Source organism: Callorhinus ursinus, unplaced genomic scaffold (genome assembly GCF_003265705.2).
Source record: "Callorhinus ursinus isolate GAN/ISIS: 27379988/994484 unplaced genomic scaffold, GSC_fseal_2.0 scaffold34, whole genome shotgun sequence".
NCBI classification, from domain to species: domain Eukaryota; kingdom Metazoa; phylum Chordata; class Mammalia; order Carnivora; family Otariidae; genus Callorhinus; species Callorhinus ursinus.
The window spans coordinates 395,976-423,000 of NW_027397096.1; the positions used below are offsets into that span (position 1 = coordinate 395,976).

General features: G+C 37.6%; 1 protein-coding gene across 3 annotated transcripts in view; it reads right to left on the reverse strand.

Moving 5' to 3' along the window:
* PAFAH1B1 (platelet activating factor acetylhydrolase 1b regulatory subunit 1) overlaps nucleotides 1-27,025 on the reverse strand; it is an 83,103-nt gene that overhangs the window by 39,325 nt on the left and 16,753 nt on the right. For 2 of the 3 annotated variants that reach the window (XM_025851081.2, XM_073879259.1), the window contains exon 2: nucleotides 11,651-11,872. In XM_025851081.2, the coding sequence (XP_025706866.1) occupies nucleotides 11,651-11,682 (32 nt within the window). In that variant the 5' untranslated portion in view covers nucleotides 11,683-11,872. Of the gene's footprint in view, nucleotides 1-11,650; nucleotides 11,873-21,249; nucleotides 21,319-27,025 lie in introns of all 3 variants that reach the window. The other variant, XM_073879258.1, reaches the window with a different exon arrangement.

The following is a 27,025-nucleotide window of genomic DNA, read 5'->3' on the forward strand; positions in this document are numbered from 1 at the left end:
AAATCTTTGTTCCACTCTTTCCAAATCTTACTCTTCTCTTCAGAGGCAACCACTGTTCACAGTTTAGTGTGTATCTCACGCCTTCATCTGTGCACCTACACATACAGAGGCACGGAAGAAACATATGTAGTTGGGTGTGTGTGTTTGAGGGGATGTTTAATATAAAGGCATCATAACATCTTATTTAGCAAGCTATTTCACTCAACAATAGATTTTAAAGCTCTCTGCTTGTAGATAAACATGGATAGACGACATTTCTAAGCTGCTATACAGTATCCCAGATTGGATGTACCATATATGGTTTTTTTTTTTTTTTTAAAGATTTCATTTATTCATCTGAGAGAGAGCAAGAGTGAGAGATCACATAGGGAGAGGAAGAAGAGGGAGAAGCAGACTCCCTGCTGAGCGTGTAGCCCAATACGGGGCGCAATCCCAGGACCCCAAGATCACGATTTGAGCCGAAGAAGGCAGATGCCTAACTGAGCCACCCAGGTGCTCCTGGATGTACCATATTTCACATACGCTTACAGATCAACATTTTAGGTTGTTATCAGTTTCCTACCACAAACAACGCAAAAAACATCCTTTTACATAGCTATTCCCTAGAAAAATACCTGCACATGTGCTAAAAAAGCTCCTTATAAATAAAACTGTTAAATCAAAGGACATATTTTAAAAGATACTGTCAAAACTGACCTTTAAAGAAATTTTAACAATGTATATACTCCCACCACCAGTGTCTGAAAGAACCGATTTCCCCACATCCTTGCTACCGAAAGCTACCCATCATCAGAATTTTTTCATTTTGTTCAACTGCTTGGAGAACAAACTGTGTCGTTTTGTTTACACATGTTTACTGGCCAATTTTAAAATTTGTTTTGTGAATGGCCTTAGTACTATCTTTATCTCATTTTTCTACTGACTGTGATAATTGTTATGATTTCTTTATGTATTCTAGATGCCATTCCTTTGTTACATGTGTTGCAAGCATTCTTCCCAGCTGGGTCACTTATATATTGTTTCAAGTCTTTCTTCATACCAAATTTTATATTTTGATATAGTCACACATATCCATTTTTCTTTTGGTTGTCATGTTTGGAATCTGTGGAAAGTCCTTTCCTACCAAAGGCTGTATTTTTTTCTACTACTTTGACACTGTTACTTTCTATGTGCTTAACATTTGGAATTTTACTACATTTGAATCCAAATTTATTTTATTTAGTGCAACCTATGATACTGATACTATTTGCTGAATAGTATATCTTTTTCTTATTGCTGTAAAATGCCATATGATAACATATGCTAAATTTCCATAGATAAAATGAGCCTGTCTCTGAATTTTATTTGTTCCCCTAACCTATGTGCCTATTCCAAAAATAATTTACTTACTACCATTACAGCAATGTTTGGATATCTGGTACAATTAGTTCCTTTCTCACTGATCCTTTAAAATTTTTTCTTAACTATTTTTCAGTATTTTCCTCTTCCAGAAGAATTTCAGAATCAAGCTGGTCAAATTCATGAAAAATTCTGCTTGGATTTTAACTGGGGTTGTATTTAATTTTATTAATAATTTGGGAACTCTGACATTTTTCCATTATTCACTTTTTTCCCACCAGAAATAGGGCAAAAAAATCTTTTCTGTAACATTACCCAGTAACAAAAACAATTTATTCTTGTATGCCATCTTATTTATGGACAATATACTAAACCCAGCAATTCTTTTTTTTAAATTTTTATTGTTATGTTAATCACCATACATTACATCATTAGTTTTGGATGTAGTGTTCCATGATTGTTTGTGCATAACACCCAGTGCTCCACGCAGAACGTGCCCTCTTTAATACCCATCACCAGGCTAACCCACCCCAACCCCCTACCCTCTAGAACCCTGTTTGTTTTTCAGAGTCCATCTAAACCCAGTAATTCTAACTGTTGATTCTCTTTCTTAAGATCTTATTTATTTATTTGAGAGAGAGAGAGAGAGAGAGAGAGAGAGAGAGCATGAGCGGTGGGGGTCGGAGGGCAGAGGTGAGAGGGAGAAACAGACTCCTGCTGAGCAGGGTGCCTGATGCAGGGCTCGATCCCAGGACCCCGGGATCATGACCTGAGCCGAGCCACCCAGGCCCTCTCTGATTTTCTATACAGATACTAGCAGCTACAAATAAGTTTGCTTTCTTCCTTTCTAGTAGTTCTATCTATAGTTCTTTTTGTTGTCTTATTGCATTGATTAGAATGTCAAATCTAAGTTTAAATGGTAGTAGAAACATGGGAACTCTGAACTTGTTCTTGACTTTCTTGGGAATGTACTTAATACCTCCAACATTTGCTGTAAATTTCAGGCAGAGAGCCTTAATCAAGTTAAGAAAATATACTCTTCCCCATTTTTTAAGTTTTTTTAAAAAGATTTTATTTTTAAGTAATCTCTATACCCAATGTGGGGCTTGAACTTAGAATCCTGAGATCAAGAGTCACATGCCCTACTGAGCCAGCCAGGCAACCCAATCCTGGGGTGCCTGAGTGGCTCAGTCAGTTAAGCATCCAACTCTTGATCTCAATTCAAGTTTTTTTTTTTTTAAAGATTTTATTTATTTATTTATTCATGAGAGACGGAGAGAGAGAGAGAGGCAGAGGGAGAAGCAGGCTCCCAAGGAGCAGGGAGCCCAATGTGGGACTCGATCCCAGGACCCTGGGATCATGACCTGAGCCGAAGGCAGACGCTTAACCATCTGAGCCACCCAGGCGCCCTCAGCTCAAGTTTTGATCTCAGGGATGCTTCACACACAGTATGGAGCCTACATAAGCAAACAAACAAAATTAACAATCAAAGTGGGTATTAAAAATATTTCTGTATCTTTTGGACTTGATACAGTAAGTTGTTGATACAGTAACTGCATTAATAGGTTTCTCAATGCTGGAAAACTCTTGTGTTCTTGGGTATATAATACTTGGCCATAATGAACTTTTTTCATATGCTACTACATTCAATTGTTATTTAGTATCTTTTATTATTTGAATTCATATAAAAAATTAGCTTGTAATTTTCTTTATTATTTTCCCCTTGCTTAGTGCTACTAACGGGGCTATTCTAGCCTCATAAAATGAACTCTTAGTTTTCCACCTTTTTCTATGTTGTGGAAGACAATATAATCTGGAAAGTTACTGGTCCTTAGAAACCGTCTGGACTTGATGTCTCTAACTGTATTTACAATTTCCTCTATAGTTACCTATAGAGGAACCTATTTAAGTTTTCTACTTCCTGAACGAATTTTATCACATATATTTTCCTAGAAAATCACCCTGGTAATTCAAATTTTCAAATTTAATAGAACATTTTCAAAATTTTGAAAATCACCTCTGAGTTCATTTTATGTTGCCTTTCTCATTACTATATTGTTCATTTGTGTCTTTTCTCTTTATTCATCAGTTTTATGGTCTTTCTTAAAAGCCACTTTTTAATTTTGCTAATCAAGTTTACCAGGTTATATTTTCTATTTTATTAATTTCTGCTTTTTAAAAAAATATTAATTATTTCCCTCTGCTTCCTTTGGGCTTATTTCATTGTCCTTATTCTTTTTTTAAAAAAGATTTATTTATCTGAGAAAGAGAGAGCAAGCAAGTATAAGTGGGGGAGGGGCAGAAGGAGAAAGAGAAAGAATTTCCAGCAGACTCCCTGCTGAGCGCGGAGTCCAAAGAAGTGGGGCTCAATCTCACAAACCTGTGATCATGGCCTGAGCTGAAATCAAGAATTGGTCACTTAACTGACTGAGCCACCCAGGCGCCCCTGTTGTTCTTATTCTTGAATTGAACCTGTAGTTCATTTCTGACCTTTAGTTTTTTAAGACTCATTAGACCATCTAATTTTCTGTGTGCTACATTGGTTTTTATTATGAGTAACACCTCATTATTATTGATTTCTTAATTTCCTACATTTCATTTTGTTCTCTTAACTCCAAAACATTTTTTTTAAATGTTTTATTTATTTATTCATGAGAGTCAGAGAGAGAGAGGCAGAGGCAGAGGGAGAGGGAGAAGCAGAGCCTGATGTGGGACTCGATCCCAGGACTCTGGGATCATGACCTGAGCCGAAGGCAGACGCTTAACCATCTGAGCCACCCAGGCGCCCCAAAACATTTATAAGTACATTTTTATTTTTTATTATTTTTTGAAGGTTTTATTTATTTATTTAAAAGGGGGGGGAGAGAGAGAGAGAGAACAAGTAGGGGAGGGGAAAAGGGAGAGGGAGAAGCAGGCTCTCCGCTAAGCAAGAGCCCAATGTGGGGCTCGAACCCAGGACCCTGAGATCATGACCCAAGTCAAAGGCAGATGCTTAACTGACTGAGCCACCCAGGCGCCCCTAGAAGTACATTTTTAAATATCTACATGGATAGGTTTCTCTTAGCTCTCCTTTTGCTATTAATTTTTATTTTATTGCATTATGGTCAGCAAATGAGGCCTATGTGATTTCTGCATTTTTGGAATTTGAGATTTTTCTTTGCAGTCTTATACATGGTAATTTTTTCCTTAATATCTAACTCTGAGTGGGAAAAATGTGTAACCTAAGAATCGTTCATTTATGGAAGCAAGAAAAAAATTAATCCCTAACATGTAAAGACTCATGGAGGTCAATTTAGGAGCCCATCTTGAAAAAGATATGACAAAATCCACCCAACTAACAGAGTAATCAAAAAGAAGAATGTTCCAAACTCATCAAATTGTACACATTAAATATGTACAGTTCTTTGTATGTCACTGACACTACAATACAGCTGTTAACCAAAAAAGGAACACAAGAATGAGAAAGTTGTGGAACAAAGAATTAGGGGTGAGCAACAAATCAAATAAAGTGCAAATGTTATCAATCAGGACAACCTAAAAAAAACCCAGACTTTCTTCATCTTTCATGGAGCAGGATCAACAGGTAAAAATTTGATACAGAAATAGAGGTGTAAGCTTATGTCACTAAAAGTAACTACGAGATGGGGCACCTGGGTGGCTCAGTGGGTTGAGCATCCGACTTTTGATTTCTGCTCAGGTCATAAGATCGAGCCCTGTGTCCAGCTCCACGCTCAGTGGAGTCTGCTTCTCTCCCTTCTCCCTCTCCCTCTGCAACACCCTCCCACCCCACACACATGCATCTTCTCTCAAATCAATCAATCTTAAACAAAAAGTAACTCTGAGATGAACTAACAGACAATGCCATTTCCAAATTCACAGAAAGACTGACAAAAAATTATTAAAAACAGGTTGTAAAACACAATTCTATTTTACAAATCTGAAGGAAAAAAGATGTTCATGAAATTTTTGTAAATACATGAAAATATGTGAAAAGATTAAAATATAAAGGCAATAGTGGCCACCACTGGAAAATGGGACTGACAAACTGAGGAGGGGTAATGTTTACATTTTGACATATATTAATTTTGGTAATAGAATTGTGTTTTTGAATAGTGAACTTAAACTGGGAAACTCATCCTGCCTCTATTACTAGTCATGAAACTGGTAATTTTAATTTCTCCCATCCTCAATTTACCTGTAAAATAAAGATATCTGTCATATCCATATAAATGAATTTGTTATTATTCAATATTTGTATGCCACAGAATAGTAAAAACAAAGAAGGCAGGTAATATACATTTGCTGAGCTGAATCATACTTAGTAGTACTGCTCAAATGATCAGTTTCCAGTATGTCAAAATTCATTTCATTTCAACCCCAAAAATACCTCAAAGTATTTTACAAGCTAATTGCTTTCTGGCCTATTAGAAATGTTAAAATGTTACAAAGGCAAACTGAAGTGCCAAAATGTATCTTACTTCTAAGAGGTACATAAACATTTGTTTCTACCTCAGTAAATACATATTCATATTATTTTCAAAAATGGGAGAAAAGGCAAACACCATTATTTTATCTCCTTACTAAAAACTCCAAGATTTTTCTATTCCCCAGGTTTACATTTAGATGTAAGACCAATTTTCTTTGCTTAATGAGCACTTTTAAGTCAATTCTTACCTAAAATTCCCTACAAATTTAGCCACCTAAATTAGGTTCTCTCAACTGATTTTTACTCAAATTAAAAGCTCTAGTCCACGATAGTCAAACTGTGGAAAGAGCCAAGATGTGCATCGACAGATGAATGGATAAAGAAGGTGTGGTATATATACACAATGGAATATTATGCAGGCATCAAAAGGAATGAGATCTTACCATTTGCAACGACGTGGATGGAACGGGAGGGTGTTATGCTGAGTGAAGTAAGTCAATCAGAGAAAGACATGTATCATATGACCTCACTGATATGAGGCATTCTTAATCTCAGGAAACAAACTGAGGGTTGCTGGAGTGGGGTGGGGTGGGAGGGATGGGGTGGCTGGGTGATAGACAGTGGGGAGGGTGTGTGCTATGGTGAGTGCTGTGAATTGTGCAAGACTGCTGAATCACAGATCTGTACCTCTGAAACAAATAATGCAATATATGTTAAGAAAAAAAAAAGAAGATAGCAGGAGGGGAAGAATGAAGGGGGGGAAATTGGGAGTGGGAGACAAACCATGAGAGACAATGGACTCTGAAAAACAAACTGAGGGTTCTGGGGGGGGTGGGGGGGGTGGGTTAGCCTGGTGATGGGTATTAAATAGGGCACATTCTGCGTGGAGCACTAGGTGTTATACACAAACAATGAATCATGGAACACTACATCAAAAACTAATGATGTAATGTATGGTGATTAACATAACAATAAAAATTAAAAGAAAAAAACTTCAACAATAAAAAAAAATTAAAAGCTCTATTTTGGGGCGCCTGGGTGGCTCAGTCAGCTGGGTATCTGACTTTGGCTCAGGTCATGGTCGTGGGGTACTAGGATTGAGCCCCATGTCGGGCTCCCTGCTCGGCATGGAATCTGTTTCTCCCTCTCCCTCTGCCCCTCCACCCGCTTGTGCGTGTGCTCTCTTTCTCTCTAATAAGTAAATCAAACCTTTTAAAAAAATTAAAAGCTCTATTTTGGGCCATAATATTTAAATATTAATCTTGGTTATGAGGGTAATAAGGATGACTGCAGTTGGTGCACACAAGGCATCTACAAGATCTGACCTGACTTAGGAACAAGAATGATTAAAAACCAGATATACACAAAAGTACATATGCAGAGTTATTAATTACAGTATTATTTACAGTTACAAAATAGTGGAAACTACCTAAATGTTCAAATATGGGAGAATGGTTGAAGAAACATGGTATATACACAGTAGACTACTATCTAGTTGTTAAAAGAATAAAAAGGGGATCTCTATGAACTGATATGGAGTGAGTTCCAGGAGATACTGCTAATGGAAAAAAAGCCAAGTGCAAAAGAACACATAAAATATGCTACCTTTTACTTAAGAAAGGAGAAACAAGGAGTGCCTGGGTGGCTAAGTCAGTCAGGTCATGATCCGGGGGCCGTGGGATCAAGCCCCACATGGGGCTCCCAGCTCAGTGGAAAGCCTGCTTCTCCCTTTCCCTCTGCCCCTTCCCCCCGGCTCGTGCTCTCTCCCTCCATCTCAAATAAATAAATAAAATCTTAAAAAAAAAAAAGGAGAAACAAGGAAACATACATGTATCTCTCTTATTTTTTTTTTCTTTTATAGAGGGAGGGAGGGGCAGAAGGGGAGGAAGAGAATCTTTTTTTTTTTAAAGATTTTATTTATTTATTCATGAGAGACAGAGAGAGAAAGAGGCAGAGGCAGAAGCAGGCTCCCCGAGGAGCAGGGACCCTGATGCGGAACTAGATCCCAGGACTCTGGGATCATGACCTGAGCTGAAGGCAGACGCTTAACCAACTGAGCCACCCAGGTGCCCAGAGAGAATCTAAGCAGGGGCGAGCCCAGCAATGCGGAGCTCGATCCTATGACCCTGAGATCCTGACATGAGCCAAAATCAAGAGTTGGATGCTTAACTGACTGAGCCACCCAGGCGCCCCTCTCTTATCTTTATAAAACAGTGAATGAAGTTGGTTCTTACAGGGGGCAAGAAGGGAGTAACTTCGTAGAAGGGATTCAGGAGAGAGTAATACGCCTGAGTATACATTTTTGTATAGATAATGTTCTACATATTCAAAATACTAAATTAACAAGGATGGGAAAGAAGAGGAAATGCAAAACACACAAAACTGAAAAACTGGAACAGATGAACCCAACTAAATTTCAAACAAATAATATAGCCACAGGAGAGGGAGAGAAACAAAACTAATCCAAATAACTTAAAACGCAGTATTCAATTATATATTTTCAGTCTCGGGAAGAATGGATGGGAGGAAAACTGAATACAAATTGTAAACCCTTTCCAGGAAGCTTTGTTTTCTGAAGTGGTAAGAGTGTAACAATTCTGAAACTATTCTGGAAGTATTATAGGATTGAGCAAATGAGTCAATGTGTTGATATTGCTGGGAGTCAGGTCTTAACCATAGCAGGAGAAAGAGATGGTGGGGAGGAAAACAAGAAGGAACCTTGTGGGAATAGACTGGATTTAGAAGTATCGGGATAGCCTAATGATTTCTAAAATAAGTACGTGTACATGTATATGTATATCAGTGGGTCTCAACTCAGGGAGAATTCCACCCCCCCACCCACGCCGCCCAAGGAGAGTTGGCAGTGTCTGGAGACATTTTTTATTGTGGCATCTAGTGGGTAGAGGCCAAGGATGTTGCTAACAACTGACAGTGTACAGGACAGATCCCACAGCAAAGAGTTATTTAGCTCAAGATGTCAAGGTCAATAATGCCAAGACTGAGAAACCTTAGTATACATGTGTACCAGGGTGTCTGTATATGTTTATACATACATATTTCTTGGTTCTGTCTACTTAAAGAGCCCAAAAGCAGACACCCCATAGCAACAAGTATACTTAGTACCCATATCTTGATGTCTAATACCATTCCCTACTAAGAGAAATCAGGGCTTATTGGAGCAATGACTGATTCTAGGATTAAAGCAGGATGGGTACACACAAGCATGGACCACCTTGTTATGCTAGAAAGTAAGAAAGTGTCCACAAATAAGGCAATAAATAGAGCCACCTGAAAAGGCTCCTATGGGCCAGTCTGGAATACTCAAACACCAAAAGTTTAAGAAAAGGAATGAATGATAAAAACTATTGAAAATATGAGAACTTAGGAGTTCATACCAATAATGAAAAAAAACAACTAAATAAAAAGGAATAAAGAAAATGCTGAGTGATGACTAGTAATGTGGAATGAGTGGTTGTGTACGAAAATCATCACTTTGCAACCACTGTACTAAAAAATGGTTCAGGCAAGAATTATCAATGGATGTTAAATCTAGTTGGGGAATTTGATGGAAATAAGAATGTTTTGCACGGAGGTGCTTGGGTGGCTCAGTCAGTTAAGTGGCTGGCTCTAGATTTTGGCTCAGGTCGTGATCTCGGGGTTGTGGGATCAAACCCTGCATCAGGCTCTACACTCAAAGGGGAGTCTGCTTGAGATTTTCTCCCTCTACCCACCCCCCACCCCAGTCTCTTGCTCTCTCTCAAATAAATAAACTTAAAAAAAAAAAAGTTTTGCATTTTCTTAAAATGTCTCCCCACTTATATTTGTTGAAAAGAAAATAAATGTAACTAAACAGTGGAGAAATCAGGCATCTTGACTGAGGGATCAAAATTAGCATCACCACTGGGAGGTAGATACACATGTGCCTCTAGACAGGATATCCTGGTAAGAATACAAATTACTTATGTAGTATTCTGGCCAAGAGTACATAATCTGAATCTAATCATGAAGAAACATTAGACAGCTGCAAAATGAGGAATATGCTATTTAAAATAAAACCCAAACAAACAACCATTCCTCAAAAATATTGTCCTAGGGACGCCTGGGTGGCACAGATTGAGTGTCGGACTCTTGGTTTTGGGTCAAATCGTGATCTCGGGGTCCTGAGATCGAGCCCCATATTGGGCTCTGCATGGAATTTGCTTGAAATTCTTTCTCCTCTCTCTGCCCCTCCGGCTTGTGCTCTCTTTCTCTCTCAAATAATAAAGCCCCCATCGGGCTCCATGCTCAGTGGGGAGTCTGCTGGAGATTCTCTCTCTCTCTCTCTCCATCTCTCAAATAAAGAAATAAATCTTTTTTTAAGATTTTTTATTTTTTATTAGAGAGAGAGAGCACAAGCAGGCAGAGCAACAGGCAGAGGGAGAGGGAGAAACAAGCTCCCCGCTCAGCAGGGAGCCTGATGTGGGGCTCGATCCCAGGACTCCAGGATCATGACCCGAGCCGAAGGCAGCTGCTTAACCAACTGAGGCACCCAGGCGCCCCAAGAAATAAATCTTTAAAAAAAAATAAGGACTAAAGAGAAGTGACAACTAAATACATCACCTAATCTTACACTGGATAATGTACTAGAAAGGAGAGACAGAAAAAAGAAACCCAACAACCCTGCAACAAAGGATATTATTGGGTCAACTAACAAAATTGGAATATGGAAAGTAGATTTAATAAGCGTACTGTGTCAACGTTAAATTTGCTGAAATTGCTAATTGTCCTGTGGTTTTATAGAAGAATATCCTTATTCTTAGGAACTGCACATCCAAATATCTGGGGTAAAGATCCTTGGTGTATGCAACTTACTCTCAAATGGTTCAGGAAAAAATACTGCATGTACACACACACACACATAGGTACAAAGTACAAATAATAAAGCAAATGGTACAAAATGGCACAAAACAGGTGAAGTGGATAAAATGTACACTATTCTTTGTACCAATCTTAGAACTTACCTTTAATTTGAAATCAAATAAACAGTCTTGTAAAAAGCCACAGAAAAATTTTTTAAAAATCTAGAACATGAAGCTAAATTATTCCTCTATATTCTTCACCTAAAAAAACAGAATGCTATAAAATATGGGATGTTATAAGATACTATCAAATAGCAGTGGTGAAATCATTTTATGTCTCTCTCATTAATGCATTTACATTAACTATTATGTCATCTACCTCATAAAGTTCAAATCCTCTAATAGCCCCTGGATGATAAAAGATAAAAAAAAATACAATAAGGCAAAGGAAAGGGAATTAGCAATAACAACAACAAAGCTTTCATTTTTCTTTTTTTTTTTAAAGATTTATTTCTTTATTTGACAGAGAGAGAGATAGTGAGAACAGGAACACAAGCAGGGGGAGTGGGAGAGAGAGAAGCGGGCTTCCCGCTGAGCAGGGAGCCCGACGCAGGGCTTGATCCCAGGACCCCAGGATCGTGACCCGAGCCGAAGGTAGACGCTTAACGACTGAGCAACCCAGGCGCCCCTCACTTTTCTAAAACACGTATTCTCGACAAAAAAATTCAGAAGAGCTTTTAATGATCTATTTTCCTACTGAACGTAATATATTTAAGACAAGCTTAGAATAAAACTTATCCCAACTAACTTCTTTGTTCTGCTTTTAACTAACTTATTTGTTCTGCTTTAAACTTCTACACAATAAAGTCACAAGGGTAAATAACACTACTTCAAAGACCCAGTTTTTAAAATCAGACCAAACTGCCCAAAACAATATTTGAACACTTACAATAATTGTTTTAAAGAACAGATCTCCCAAAGCATTTTAACTTACTACTTTGTCTTTTATGAGAAGATTTTTTAAAAAACACAAAACAGAGAAACTTACAGTTCATCTCGTTGTCTCTGGGACAGCACCATTTTGGCTGTAATATCAAGCTTCTTTGATATAGTGGTATGTCCCTCCTTTGGGAAAATCAAAAAGCTTTGTGATCCCTGGATTTATAATTAAATATGCCACTAAGTGGCGTCCACACAGGGGAAGACGATTCTTTTACAAGTGAATCCAACCAGTAATCAGGAGATAGTCAACAAATAGGGTTCATTCCACCTAAGGGCAGGGAGAGGGAGAGAGAGAGAGAGAGAGAGAGAAGATAATTTCACTCACTTAGAATTTAAATTATTCCCAAATTACTATTTGCAGTATACACTTTCAAAGACGAGGTTTTCTTAATGCTAATATGATTATTAGATGTTTTCTGTTATAATTAATGCTGTAATATTAGTATATATTTTAAACTACCTTTAATAGTTTACTGAGCCAAAACAGCATTATTTTCAAATTTACCCATGCCCAACCATGTCACCTGCCAGAAAATACTGATATCAATTTTATTAAATTTCAAATATTAACATATAACTTCTCTAGACTATAACTCTCCCTCAAAGTAAAAAAAATTGGGGCACCTGGCTAGTTTAGTTGGTGGTGCATGCAACTCTTGATCTTAGGGTTGTGGGTTCGAGCCCAATGGTGGGTAGAGAGATTACTTAAAATTGAAATCTTTTAAAAAATCATAACCAAAGTAATCTTCAAGACTGAATATAAGTCAGTAATAATCTTAGAATAGTTGATATTATTATGTAATAAAGTATTCAGCAAACACATGCCCTCTTAACCAATGCATTTAATCAAGAAACAATTTCATGTTATTTCAATTTATTTTGTGTTCTTTAGAAGCACCTGTTTTCAAAATAAAAAACTGAATGAACTACCCAAAAGTCTATGTGCTCATACACTAATCCAATTCTCTAACCCAGTTTTTGGATAATATTACTCAGTATTTCAGAGCTCTTTCCTTATACTTGTAACACTATAAAATCAATTTCTAAATGACATCTAAAAAGCATTGTGATCAGTTCAATCAGAGTAAATGTAGGTAAAAGTTAAGAAAAATCAAAAACTATTTCTTTTCTTAAAGAATTATTCTTTAAATCTATTTTACAAAAAAAAGTAAGTTTAGTTTATCTTCTCACACTGTACAAAAAATAGCTAGATAGAATTTCCACTGTGTTTAGAAAATATATTTGAGATAGTCTTACTTAAAATGCAGACTACTGGTACATACAAAATTCTGTTGGCAGGGATACTTGAAAGAAACAGGAAATCATCCTGTAAATAAAATGAAATTAACATCTAATGAAGGGCCTGTGGGACCACCTATCAAGAGACACATCATGGATAGAAGAGACAAAGACTGTTTCTTGAGTACCTTTTTCGTGCTATGCCAGTCACACTGTTCTATGCAAAGGGGATACAGTGGTGAATAAGCCAGTCAAGGAGTAGAAAAAAATGAGAGCAAACCCTGGTTTTAAATATGATCCCTAAGTCAAAAAGTGAGTGCTCAGATGTTCCCAATGGACATGGGAAGATCCTTCTCTGTTTAGCAATTCTAGCAAATGTAATCAGGGATTTATTTTATGATCTTTTTTTTTTAAGATTTTATTTATTTGACAGAGAGAGACACAGAGAGAGAGGGAACACAAGCAGGGGGAGAGGGAGAGGGAGAAGCAGGCTTCCTGCCGAGCAGGGAGCCCGATGTGGGGGCTCGATCCCAGGACCCCGGGATCATGACCTGAGCCAAAGGCAGACGCTTAATGACTGAGCCACCTAGGTGCCCCTTATTTTATGATCTTTAATGATTCTTCCAACCTAGAGACCACCTGGCTCAAAATGACAGCTGAAAAGCACCACATCTCTTTAAATCTAGAAAAATATGACTAAATATCAGTAATAGTGGAATGAGAACCAAACACAATGGACACCCCAGAAAACCATCTCTCTTTGGTATTTAACAACTTCTAGTTATTTAAGCCTTACTTTTCTAAGTCTTTTTTTTTTTAAAGACTTATTTATTTGAGAGAAAGAGTGTGTGTGAGCGTGGGGGGTGGGGCAGAAGGAAAGGGAGAGTCTCCAGCAGACTCTGCGCTGAGTGTGGAGCCCAATGCGGGACTTGATCTAGTGACCCCGAGATCATGACCTGAGCCACAACCAAGAGTCAGCCGCTTAACTGATTGTGCCACCCAGGCACCCCTCACTTTTCTAAGTCTTAACCATCACCAAGCAAAAGCATCTAAGGACTCCTACACTCTGATAAAGGTCACATTAGGGTAAGGCTTATCTGATGGTGATGACTATCTGAACTGTCTACAGGTTTCTATTATCTGGAACAGTGGTAATCCACAGGGTCCAATTTAATTATAGAAAGACTACCTCTAGCCAAAAAACTAAACCAGTGTACAAGAATAACAGCAGTACTAGAATACTAGGATGATCTAATAACAATAAAACCAAGAAGTAAATAAATCAGTGAATGTGTAACTGTGTACTGCACAATTTATTAATTCATCAAGCATTTACAAAACACCAGTACCAGGCACCAGGTCTAATGAAGGAAAATACTTGGTCTTTACACTCAAGAAGTTTAAAGTCTACTGGAAGAGTCAGTTAAAACAGTGCAAAAAGGGGCACCTGGGTGTCTCAGCTGGCTAAGCGTCCAACTTGATTTCAGCTTAGGTCATGATCTCAGGATCATGAGATCGAGCCCCACACTGGGCTCTGTGCTAGGCGTGGAGTCTGCTTGAGATTCTCTCCCTCTGCCCCCCCCTTGCTCTCTCTCTTTCAAATAAATAAAATCTAGAAACAAACAAAAAACCACCAGTGTAAAAGCAGAGTAAGTATTACATAGGAGGCGATGACTCAGGATGAAGATCATAAAACAAGCTCAGGTCTTTACATTTATCCTAGGGGAAATGGGGAGCCATTAGATAACGTTTTTCAGAAAAATTACTTTTACTCACATAGTTAAAAATGGACCAGAAAGACAGGAAAGGAACAGACCAGACAGGAGGTTTACAGTAATGAAGGGGATAGATTATGGGGATTCACACTAGCATAGCAGCAGTGAAATGAACAGAATTACTTCAATTTAAATTATTAACCAGGTAAGTTTTACATGACTGGTGACTAGATTTGAGCAGCAAGGTGTGAGAAGGGTCAAGCAAGGAGTCAAGGATAACTTCTAGAGATTTCTGGCTTAGAACTATGTTAAACAGGAAACTCCTATATGTGAGGGGATGAGGAAAGTGATGATTCATTCCATTTTAGGTACAGTTGATTCCAAGGTGCCTGCAAGGTTTTTAGTAGGAAATAGTACAAACAAGTCAGCTGTGAATAGAACCAACCTACCAAAAAAAACCCAAAAACCAAAAAACGATTTGGTACTTATCATTTTAGAGATAGTATAACTGAAGCCATGACAATGGAGGAACCATGGAGAATGCGCAGAGCTAGATGAGCAGAGGGCCTAGGCTAGAGCCAAGCAGAACAAGACCAACACCTAAAAAAAAAAAAAAGTCTACAACTGAGGCTGAGAGAAAGCAGTTAAAGAAGTAAAAGTAAAAACAGGAAAGAGTACATCACAGAAGCCAAGGAGTATTTCAAGAAGTGGCAATCAACAGTATCCAACATTATCCAACTACTAAGCAAAATAAAGCTGAAATGGGTCTACTCCATTCCGTATAGAGCCCACTGATAACCTTGATGAGAATGGTTTCAGTAAAATGATAAGGATATGGTTGAACATGCAGAAACCATATATAAATGTCTGACAAGTGCAGTGAGATGAAGTAAAGACAGTACCGTAAATAAGTATCTTAGAAATAGCTGGAAATGTTAAAAGGTTTTTCTCAACCAGATGAGATGCTTAAATGCTACTGGTGGAGGAAAAAAAAGACACAGAAGAAATGAAGAAAGGAATAAAGAATTTTAACATCACCATTTTCACCCCCTAATCAACCAAAGGCAAACAGACAACCAGACACGATGTATCTATCCCATGACAGAATAACACTGCACCACCTATAAAATACTCTTGCCACAAAATCAAATCTGAATCTGTTTAAGTCTCTGGCTCCAACTATCTATATGCAAGAAGTACAAAGGGCAGAGGAATATGTTAAAGACACCATGGGGATACAACCAGCAATATCCAGACTGTGAAAAGCCTTGTAAAATAAATGACCCAGTTTCTTCAAATAAATTCCAAGGAAAGGAAGAAAAAGAGCCAGAAAGGGAAACCTACAGACTGATAAAGACAAAAGTGGCATATCAACAATCGCAGTTTACAAACCTTATTTAGATCTGGAATTTTAAAAAATTGTTTGAAAAATAAACTGCAAAATAAATCAATGTGAACACTGGATGGAGGTCTGATATTAAAGAGTAATTGTGAATTTTTCAAGAATCATAATGGTATTGTGGTTTTTACTTATTATTTATTTTATTTTTAGAGAGTGAGCGAGCTCGTGCATGCAGGGGTGGCAGGGCATAGAGAGAGGGAGAATCCTAAGCAGGCTCCAGGCCCAGCCGATGTGGGGCTGTATCTCACAACCCTGAGATCATGACCTGAGCCAAAATCAAGAGTCAGGTGCTTAAACATCTGAGCCACCCAGGTATCCCAATAATGTGGTTATTTTTAAGACTTTAAGAAATATACAAGGGGCGCCTGGGTGGCTCAGTCGTTAAGCATCTGCCTTCGGCTCAGGTCATGATCCCAGAGTCCTGGGATCAAGCCCCACATTGGGCTCCCTGCTTGGCAGGAAGCCTGCTTCTCCCTCTCCCGGTCCCCCTGCTTGTGTTCCTGCTCTTGCTGTCTCTCTCTCTGTCAAATAAATAAATAAAATCTTAAAAAAAAAAAAAGAAATGTACAACAAAAAATTTATCAGTAAAATGATATGTTTGGGATATGGGTCAAAAAAATTTGTGCAGTGGGGCGCCCAGCTTGCTCAGTTGGTGGACCAATGCAACTCTTGATCTGGGGTTGTGAGTTCAAGCCCCACATTGGGTGTAAAGTTTACATAAAAATAAAATGTTGGGACTAAGAATCTAAGAATATAATGTACAGTATTTCTCAGATTTACCTTTAGCCTGATTAATATTTTAACATATAACTGCAAAATATCACATGACAAAAGACAGAAATGGTTCTCCAACAGAACAAAAGAGACAGTTTAGAATATTTTGCAATGAACAATCTATATTTATAACCAACAGTACAAATAAACCAGGCAATATTTTCATACCACCTGGTAAAGGAGTTCTTTTTTTTTTTTTAAAGATTTTATTTATTTATTTGAGAGAGAGAGAGAGAGAGAGAAACAGCATGAGAGGGGAGAAGGTCAGAGGGAGAAGCAGGCTCCCCGCTGAGCCGGGAGCCCGATGCGGGACTCGATCCCGGGACTCCGGGATCATGACCTGAGCCGAAGGCAGTCGCTTAACCAACTGAGCCACCCAGGCGCCCCTGGTAAAGGAGTTCTTAATCTTTTTTGGGGGTCACTAGATTCCTTTGAAAATGTAATGAAAATCAAGATCTCTTCCCTCAAAGAAGCACATATAAACAAAATATTACATGCATTTCAAGGCGGTTTCCAAATTCTTCCAAAGTCAACATAATGAATGAGAAGACCTAACATTTTTTAAATGTATTCTGGCAGCACTTCAATAATCCCTTCTAAGCTACTTGTATATATTACAAACATATTTCAAAGAAAAGTCTCATTTATTCATTTGCATGTCAATATCTAGGCATTCTTAGAGATCAGATCTGTGTTGCCTAAGCACTAGAAACAAGCTTCAGTATGGTTTTTGGAATGCAGAATTCTTAACCATTCTATATTCTAATATTATATCTGTTCATCTGCTATACAAATGCAGCTCTCCTAAACAACGTTTATTGCTTGGATAAGTACCTCACCATAGAAAGAAGGGGAAAAGTAAAAAAGAAAAGATAAATAACTGAGCATTAAAAAATGTTACAAAACTGAATGGTGAGTTAATTTAAATTCTTTTCATTTTCAGTTTCCATGTGTTATCATAGGTTTCACACTTATTAAAACAACTTATACCATATTTCATTAATAATTTATTTTGTACATTGGTCCCTAACCATGAGTTTATGAAATAGGGAAAATACAGAAAATAAAAGATGTGTGTAAGAGAAAAACAAACAACTATATGTTAACAGTAGATATTAATACATATACAATGGAAATAATCAGATTTGTTATTAGATGTAGACATAAGAGTTTAGGAGAGACACCAAAGACCTACACTACAGTAATTGGATAATTACCAATAACTCCTGCTCTCATGAAATTGTCACTTGACAATGCTTTATTTAAAGAGGGTCAGCAGAAAGGTGCCTAGGTGGCTCAGTCAGTTAGGCGTCTGCCTTCGGCTCCAGTCATGATCCCAGGGTTTTGGGATGGAGCCCCGCATCGGGCTCCCTGTTTCTCTCTCTGCCCCTCCCCTCATTCTCTCTTTCACTTCCTCTCTCAAATAAAATCTTAAAAAAAAAAAAAGGCTCAGCATATTATCTACCTTGCTTGAACAGCACATATATTATAGCTCATAATCCTAATCCAAACAGTATTTTCCAGATACAGCAATGAGGCAAGGCAGCAACTACTGCCAATCAAGATTTACTGAGTACCTTTGCACACTAGTTAATTTTCAGAAGTTAAATAAAATCTGTTGTTTCCCAATTAACTGCATGTTTCATGGTACTTTGCAAATCATTACATTTTTAGCATAGTTCCAAAAAGCAGAATTTTTCTCAAAGTCACTAATAGGATGTAAGATATTTTATTAATATGCATGACTATTCATATTACAGATATACCCCTCTTGGTGCTTCCAACTATTTTACCTATTATCCTTACATAGATTTTATATATAATAATTCAATAAAGAAAAATAAAGATAACCTCTTTTTAAGAATATTTTTATTGGGTGCCCGAGTGGCTCAGTTGTTAAGAGTCTGCCTTCGGCTCAGGTCATGATCCCACGTCCTGGGATCAAGCCCCACATTGGGCTCCTTGCTCTGCGGACACCTGCCTTCTCCCACTCCCCCTGCTTTTGTTTCCTTTCTCGCTTCCTCTCTCTCTGTCAAAAAATAAAATCTTTTTTAAAAAACTAAAAATAAAAAATAAAAAGATTTTTATTTATTTGAGAGAGAGAGTCAGAGAGCAAGAGCACAAGTGGGGTCAGGGGCAGAGGGAGAGGGAGAAGCAGACTCCCCGCTGAGCAGGGAGCCTGACATGGGGCTCAATCCCAGGACCCCTGGGATCATGACCTGAGCCAAAGGCAGACACTTAACCAACTGAGCCACCCAGGTACCCCTAACCTTTTTTTTTTTTTACAAGGTGGTAAAAAAGGATGAAAAAATACGTGTCTATAATTTAATGAATTAAGATCTCAAATTGGCCTAAACAACTAAAAGCTACTTTCCTAGTTGACACTGGCCATACATTACATTTCAAAAGAATCAGACCAAGGGGTGCCTGGGTGGCTCAGTCGGTTAAGCCTCCAACTTCTTTTTTTTTTTCTTCCCCAAAGACTTTATTTTTGACCTGAGCTGAAGGCAGATGCCTAACGACTGAGCCACCCAGGCACCCCAAGCCTCCAACTCTTTTGAGTTTGGCTCAGGTCATGATCTCAGGATCATGAGATAGAGCCCCACATAGGACTCAGGGCTCACAGTGGGTGTGGAGTGTGGAGCCTGCTTAAGATTCTCCCTCTCCCTCTGCCCCTCCCCACCCTCCCTGTTGGCTTTCTCTTAAAAAAGAATCAGACCAAGGTTTTTTAAAGAACAGATAACCAGCATCAAACAAAAAAAGAGACATAAATAAAACTGCCTATTCATGTTATATGCCATAACTATTTTTAGATAATCAAATTAACACATAGTTAAGTTCTAAGCTTCTCTCAACTATGAAATGGACTTAAATGTGAAATATACCTCAGGATTTAGTGAGGATTAACCAGGATAATAATATAAACAAATTCTATAATTAATACCATACATGTTAACCTCTGCCATCAGTTTTGAACTTTAAATGTATTTTAAAAATCCCAGCTTAAATACGATGAATACCTGCAATGAACCTGGGATATGATTTCTTATCAAAGTTCTTGTTCACTTATTTTTGACACTTTTTTCATAAAGTATAACAAAGAATGTGTATGGTCCAGTTAGTGTCACATGACTGATGTTCTATAAATTTTGAGAAATGAAAACTGAAGCAATCATCTCCCAAAGTGGTTCTAATGTACACCTGGTTATTTCCTTCTTCAACTATTTTAATATGTCCAGTTTGACAAAAATACACATGTGGCATTTATTGTTCCTGAAGATAATCATGGTAAAGGGTCTTATCCTCAGAGATTCTGAGGAGACATCTAAATTTTTTAAGTCTCCAACTGATTTTGATGCACATCCTCAGTGGAAAACTATACCCTCAACAGTATAAACTACAGCCAGTCCTAAAGGGTTAAAAGCAAAATTTCATCAAGAAATCATCAGTGTCAAACAATGAATCATGGAACACTACATCACAAACTAATGATGTAATGTATGGTGATTAACATAATAAAAAATAAAAAAGAAATATACCTAAATACTTAAAAAAAAAAAAAAGAAAGAAATCATCAGTGTCAGAAAATGTTATCTGGGCTCCAAAGGCAAAAATCAAATTACAAGGCCAAGTTACTCAGATTTCAATGGTAATTCCAAACTGCCACTCAAATTCAAAAAAATATTTACAAGACTCCTCAGATATGAAGAGGTATATTAACAGGAAAAAGAGGTCAATCCAACATTTTGAAATAAGTATTTTTCATTACAGTTAAGCTTTTATTAAGATTTTTTAAAAAGATTTTATTTATTCATTTTATTTGAGAGAGTGTGTGTGCTCATGTGCCCACACGCAAGCAAGGGGAAAGGCAGAAGGAGAGAGAGAATTCCAAGCTGACTCCACGCCAAGTGCAGAGCTGGAGGGATATGGGGGTTGATCTCACACCCTGGGATCCTGACCTGAGTGGAAACCAGGAGTCAGAGGCTTAACCAGCTGTGCCCCTCATTAAAATTTTTTTTTTTTTTAAGATTTTATTCATTTATTTGACAGAGACAGACACAGTGAGAGAGGGAACACAAGCAGGGGGAGTGGGAGAGGGAGAAGCAGGCTTCCCGCCGAGCAGGGAGCCCGATGTGGGGCTCGATCCCAGGACCCCGGGATCATGACCTGAGCCGAAGGCAGACGCTTAACGACTGAGCCACCCAGGCGCCCCTCATTAAAAATTTTTTAAAAATACTTCAAGAAGGGGTTCCTGGGTGGCTCAGTCGGTTAAGCATCTGCCTTTGGGTAATGATCTTGGGGTCCTGGGATCAAGCCCTTCATCTGGCCCACCACTCAGCAGGGAGTCTTCTCCCTCTGCCCCTCCCCTTGTTTGTGGGCTCTTTCCCTCGTTCCCTCTCTCAAATAAATAAAATCTTAAAAAAAATACTTCAAGCTGGTCTGTTCATTATTTAAATAGTCTTCCTGGTATGTTCTAATAGACAACGTTCTTTTGCATCTTATTAACTTTGTTACCTTTTATTTTGATTGTCTTCTCCCCAAGAACCAGAAAGTAAGTATTTTAGGTTTTGCCAACCTCAGTATCTATAGCAAGAAAACAACAATAAACAATATGTAAAGGCATTTGCAATGACATGAATGGAGCTAGAGATGCTATTTGTCTTTCTCTGACTTATTTCGCTTAGCTAGAGAGTATTATGCTAAGCGAAATAAGTCAGAGAAAGACAGCATGATTTCACTCATATGTGGAATTTAAGAAGCAAAACAAATGAATAAAGCAGAAAGAAAAGACTCTTAACTATAGAGAACAAACTGATGGTGACCAGGAGGAAAGTGGGTGGGGGGATGTGTTAAATAGGCGATGGGGATTAAGGAGTGCACTTATGATGAGCTTAGGGTGATGTATGTTAAGTGATGAATCACTATATTGTACACCTGAAACTAATATTACATTGTATGTTAGCTGGAATTTAAATAAAAACTTAAAAAAAAAAAAAGATGAGGGGCACCTGGATAGCTCTATCAGTTAAACATTTGACTCTTGATTTCGGCTCAGGTCATGATCTCAGGGTTGTGAGACTGAGCCCCACATTGGGCTCCAAGCTCAGTGTAGAGCCTGCTTGGGATTCTCTTTCCCTCTCCCTCTGTCCCGACCCACCACCTTGTGCTCTCTCTCTCTCTCTCTCTCTCTCTCTCTCTCTCTCGGGATTCTCTTTCCCTCTCCCTCTGTCCCAACCCACCACCTTGTGCTCTCTCTCTCTCTCACACACACATACACACACACACACACTCTATCTCAAAAAAAAAAAGATTAAAAAAATATGTAAAGGAACAGGTGTGTTTCTGTTCCAATTAAACTTTATTGAAACCGAACTTTGAATTTCATGCAATCTTTTTTTAACAAATTGATAATTTATAAAATTAACAAATTTTTTACAAAAAAAAGTTTACAAAATATTCTTTTGCTTTTTTCAACCACCAAAAATTGTAAAAATCATGCTTAGCTCACAGGCTGTACAAAAACAAGTAGCAGGCAGGATTTGGTTTGCCAGCCGTAATTTCCAAACCCCCTTAACCAAACAAATGAAGTTAACTGATACAGGCCCCTTTTACTAATAGGATCTATTTCACAGAATTGTCGAGCAGACTGAATGAGTTGATTACATATAAAGTGCTTACAACAGTACCTGGTACATAGGAAGTGCTATATGATTTTATATATCTATACCTTAATTTTTTTCTGTATCTTCTCTATTTTGTTTAATATCCCCTCCCCTATTAGCCTATCACACTGAAATGTTTTGTCTAAAATCTGTTATAAAGAGGGAAAATCCTTCATTGTTGAGGGAGAAAAAGTATTCAATTGATTCATCAGTTTTTCCTTGAAACTAACTTTTCAGTTACTGAAACTAACTAAAGCTCTCTTTTCCAAAAATCTAAAGTAAATACCTACCGCAATTTATCCATAGCAGTAGTACTATTAACTGCAATCTCAGGCAAAAAAACAAAACAAAACATCTTACCTACCTACTAAGACCTCAGAGGAGGACATAAAGATTCCTAATTTCCAACACACTAATGCAAATGCATTTAGGAAGGACTTGCCTGTGAATGTACCATTACACGATAAACAAGGCATAGCTTACAAATTCAGGTTTAAGAGTACTTTTTTCCTTTAGTTAATCAATTAGCGAAAGAAAGTTAGTGATTCTCATCCTGGCCTGGCCCAGACTAATACTAAAATGTGAGTCAGAGAATCTAAGGAAAAGCTACCTTAGAAAACGAGTAAGGCCATTATCTCCAGAAAGGTATAAAGAGGCAGCATTCCACATGTCCAAGTCTTCATTATTAAATGTTTTATTTTGGGTACACTCCCCTTACCATGTTTTGCAATTTTCCTTTCCCCTTCAAGATTCAGCCTGAAAGCAGTCTATCACTACCTCTGTGAAGCCCACCCTGGCTAGCCCACTCCCCTTTGCAGAGGTAGGTTCCCTCTTTTTTAGTCTTACTGTATCATGTATACATATATATATAACCCTAATAACCATTTACTGACATTAGGTGCTACGCTTCTTTACTACAATGTTTAATTCTCACAATACCCAGCAAGGAAACTAATATCCTCATTTAACAGATGAAGAAGTCATGTATCCAAGGTCAAACAGCTGGATATTGGCAGGGCCAGGATTCAAACCAGGTGTGCTTTTGACTCCCACACCAATGGTTTCAAACAGCAGGAATGTGAACAGAGAGGAGGCCAAGTAGGCAAGACTCTCTTTTTATCTGCTTATATATTGAGTTTCTGCATACAAGGTTTTCTGGGAAAAGTTTCCGCTCTTAAGATAAATTTGAGCAGCACCTAGGTGGCTCAGTCTGACTCTTGATTTCAGTTCAGGTCATGATCTTGGAGTCCTGGGATTGAGCCCTGCTTCAGGTTCCACGCTCAGCAGGGAGTCTGCTAAAAGATTTTCTCCCTCTCCCTCTGCCCTTCCCCCCCTGCCTTCACACACACCCTCTCTCTCGCAAACACATAAATCTTTAAAAACAAAAAAGACAAATTTGAAAAATCACTGATACTACCTTGTGTTGCGCATTCTTTCTAAGTAACTCTATATATGCCGTCTCTAGTACCACACTGACCTCCTTAGAAGGCAAACACTGAACTGAACTTCTTTGCCTCTAGAACCAGGCATAGGGTCTTGGCACTCAACAAATGTTTGTAGGGAATCAAGCCTTCAAAGCAAAACTTTCCAAATTAATTAACTATACTTCCACAGTTACAGGCAATTATAAAGTTATTTATAACTGCACAGCAATTTATACTTAATGAAATTCTTTCATATATATGTTATCTTCTTAAAAAAGAGAAACCAAGCTGAACATTTTACAATGTTTTCCAAAATGGCACATTTATTCAATATTCAAGGCTTTATTTTAATAAGACATCAGTTATCCAAAAAAACCGTGTTTTATTTTGTTTTAATTGCCATATCAAAATACTATCAAGGTTAACCATATTAAATTGCCAATAATGGCAATTACACAGGTTCAACCTAATACTTATCAATACTATTTAAAGAGTATTAGCAAAGTTCTCAGCATAAATAGCAGAACTTGAGGGATTTATTTACATTTTTAACCAAAAAAAGTAAGCAAACAGAGTAACTCCCTCCTGTGATTTCATACTTGTTTGTATATATACGCACAATTTAACAATTCTCACACTATACTCTAATTATCTGCCTTGATATCTCTTAACAACATTCCTCCAAAGCCTCCAACCTTGACATATTCCTTCTTGTATCTTTATATCATGGTAATTCTTTTAAAAAAAAAAAATCATGGTAATTAACATACAACTGGTATTTAGTAAATGTTTCTAAATGACTTCTACAGGCATCAATAGTAAAACAAATAAAAATCTACTATGTCCTCAGAACTAAAGATGCACTGTATCGCTTTATTCTCATTCTACTTTTTTAAAATTCCAAAAAATTCAAATTTTGAAATGTAGGCAAAAATCAAAGTCCAGCTCCCTGGGGCTGGTTTCAATACAATTTTTTTCTTTTTAAAGGCTGAACACTGATTATACTACAACTTTAAAACTGAAGACCTTTTTACATTCTAACATGTGTATTACTTTTCCAGTTTCTGCTTATAAATGTTACATTTTCAGGTGACAACTAGACAAACATAGCTACAACCGCCCTGTAAGCCTGATGTTTTAAGTTAAAACTAAGTCACACACAAACACACAAATCCAATGCTGTAACACAAGAAAAAAGTTTCCTAATGCTTTCCAATCACACAAATAATAGTAGATATACTGCTTTTTTTTTTAAGATTTTATTTATTTATTTGAGAGAGAGAGCGAGAGAGAGCAGGTGCAGGGGGGAGGGGCAGAGGGAGAAGCAGAGAAGCCCGATGTGGGACTCCATCCTAGGACCCTGGTACATGACCTGAGCCAAAGGCAGACGCTTAACCGACTGAGCCACCCAGGTGCCCCAAAGATATATTGTTCTATGTGTCCTTTTTTTTTGGAATAAGGTTTGGTGAATACTAACTAATGCAAATAGTCCATTCTGACAATGCAGAAATCACTACAATTCTTAAGCAAGGGAGCAGTGTTCTAAAATTGGTATTTCATGGTGATTGTTTTGGAGATAATACCTAAGAGATACTAAAGCAAGGGAAAGCTGGAAGTAGAAGATGACAGAGGCCTGGACTGGGATGGAGCAATGGAATGATGTGAAAAAAAGAGCTTTTATGGTCAAACTACAACTCAGCATAAGTGGAATTTTTTTTTTTTTTTGACACAGTCCACTACTTGCTGCTCTTGGTCTTGAAGATGACCTTTCTCTAGTCCTAAAGACAGAGCCCTGTTTACATCCAAGGACAACTGCCCAGGTATCATGACAACACAACTGGAAAACCTTCAGTGTCTCTCAACTGAACTGATTTCTAGTTTACTATTATTTATAGCAGTGCTTGCCTCCACTGAAACAGATAACAGACAACGGAGAACTGTATTCTTGGTGTCAGTTATTCAATTTGTTTCCTGAGGATCTTCCAGGTACCCAGTATTCAAACCCAACAATACAGATCTGTGTCCCATGTAGCTCAGCACATAGGAAAGCTGCCTATGACATAAAAGCAATGTTAAGAAATCGTTCCTGTCCATAAGAAACTTATATATGTTGAATATAATTGGAAGATGTGAGCTATACATATCCTTTCATTCATTCATTGATTATTATGCTAGGCTCTGTGCTAAGAGGTTTTAAGATTAAACATGATAGTAAGGTGGGAAGGAGGGACAGGAAAGAAGGCAAAAACAAGAATATAACATAAGCTGAAGACTAAGTCAGCTTTATAAACTAAAAGACTAAAAAAACAAGTGATTAGAAATTTTTGAGGCAGGTTTTGGAAGAAGGAAAAATAATATGTTGAATAAAACATGACAAATGCAAAATTATTTTAAGCAGTTGGAAAATACAGTATTGCTGAAAAGTTGAGGCTAAAGATGGCAAATACAAGGAGTCATCAGAAACTAGGTTTTGACTGAATTCAAAAGATTCAGTAGTGAAGGTAGTAACAAGATACAGAACTGTAGTTCTAGTACAGATGAAGAAAAAAAATCTTATTTTTAAGGGGCAGAGACATATATTAGTATGTTTCTTGAGGGTAGAGACCATCTCTATTACAGACATAATAAATAAAAAACAATACCTGCTTACATTTAATCTATGCTAAAAACTATCATGAATTCTGATCCATAGGAATGGTCTTCTGCTGAGGCAAATTCTAGCAGCATAAAACAGGGTTGTGTATTGGCCCTTTTTTCTTTCAAGTCTATTTCTTAATGATTTTACCATTTGGGGATACTCTGGAAAAATAATGCTCTGAGTACCTTCAAACATGACAGTCGTGTAACAGATTTAAATTTTTTTCTAAGACGAATCTTAAGCTACAAGCGCTCACACAAATTCTATCTGGGTAAACTAGGTTTTCACAAAAATATTTAAATCCTACATAAAAATGGTCTGTATTTCATGTACGGAACATCTGCACTTTAAGGTGCTTGCCAAAGAAATCAATCTCAGTATGTATCAAAGACTGGGTTGAGAGAAATTCTATCCATTGGTCAGACAACAAAGGACAATCTACATACTTTTTCAGACTGCCTCTCCCATGTGGTTGATCTTTCCATATTGTGTAATTAAATACTAGACAACCATCTACCTTAGAGATGTTAAGGAGGGTAATGATAATACATAATCCCCCTTACGAA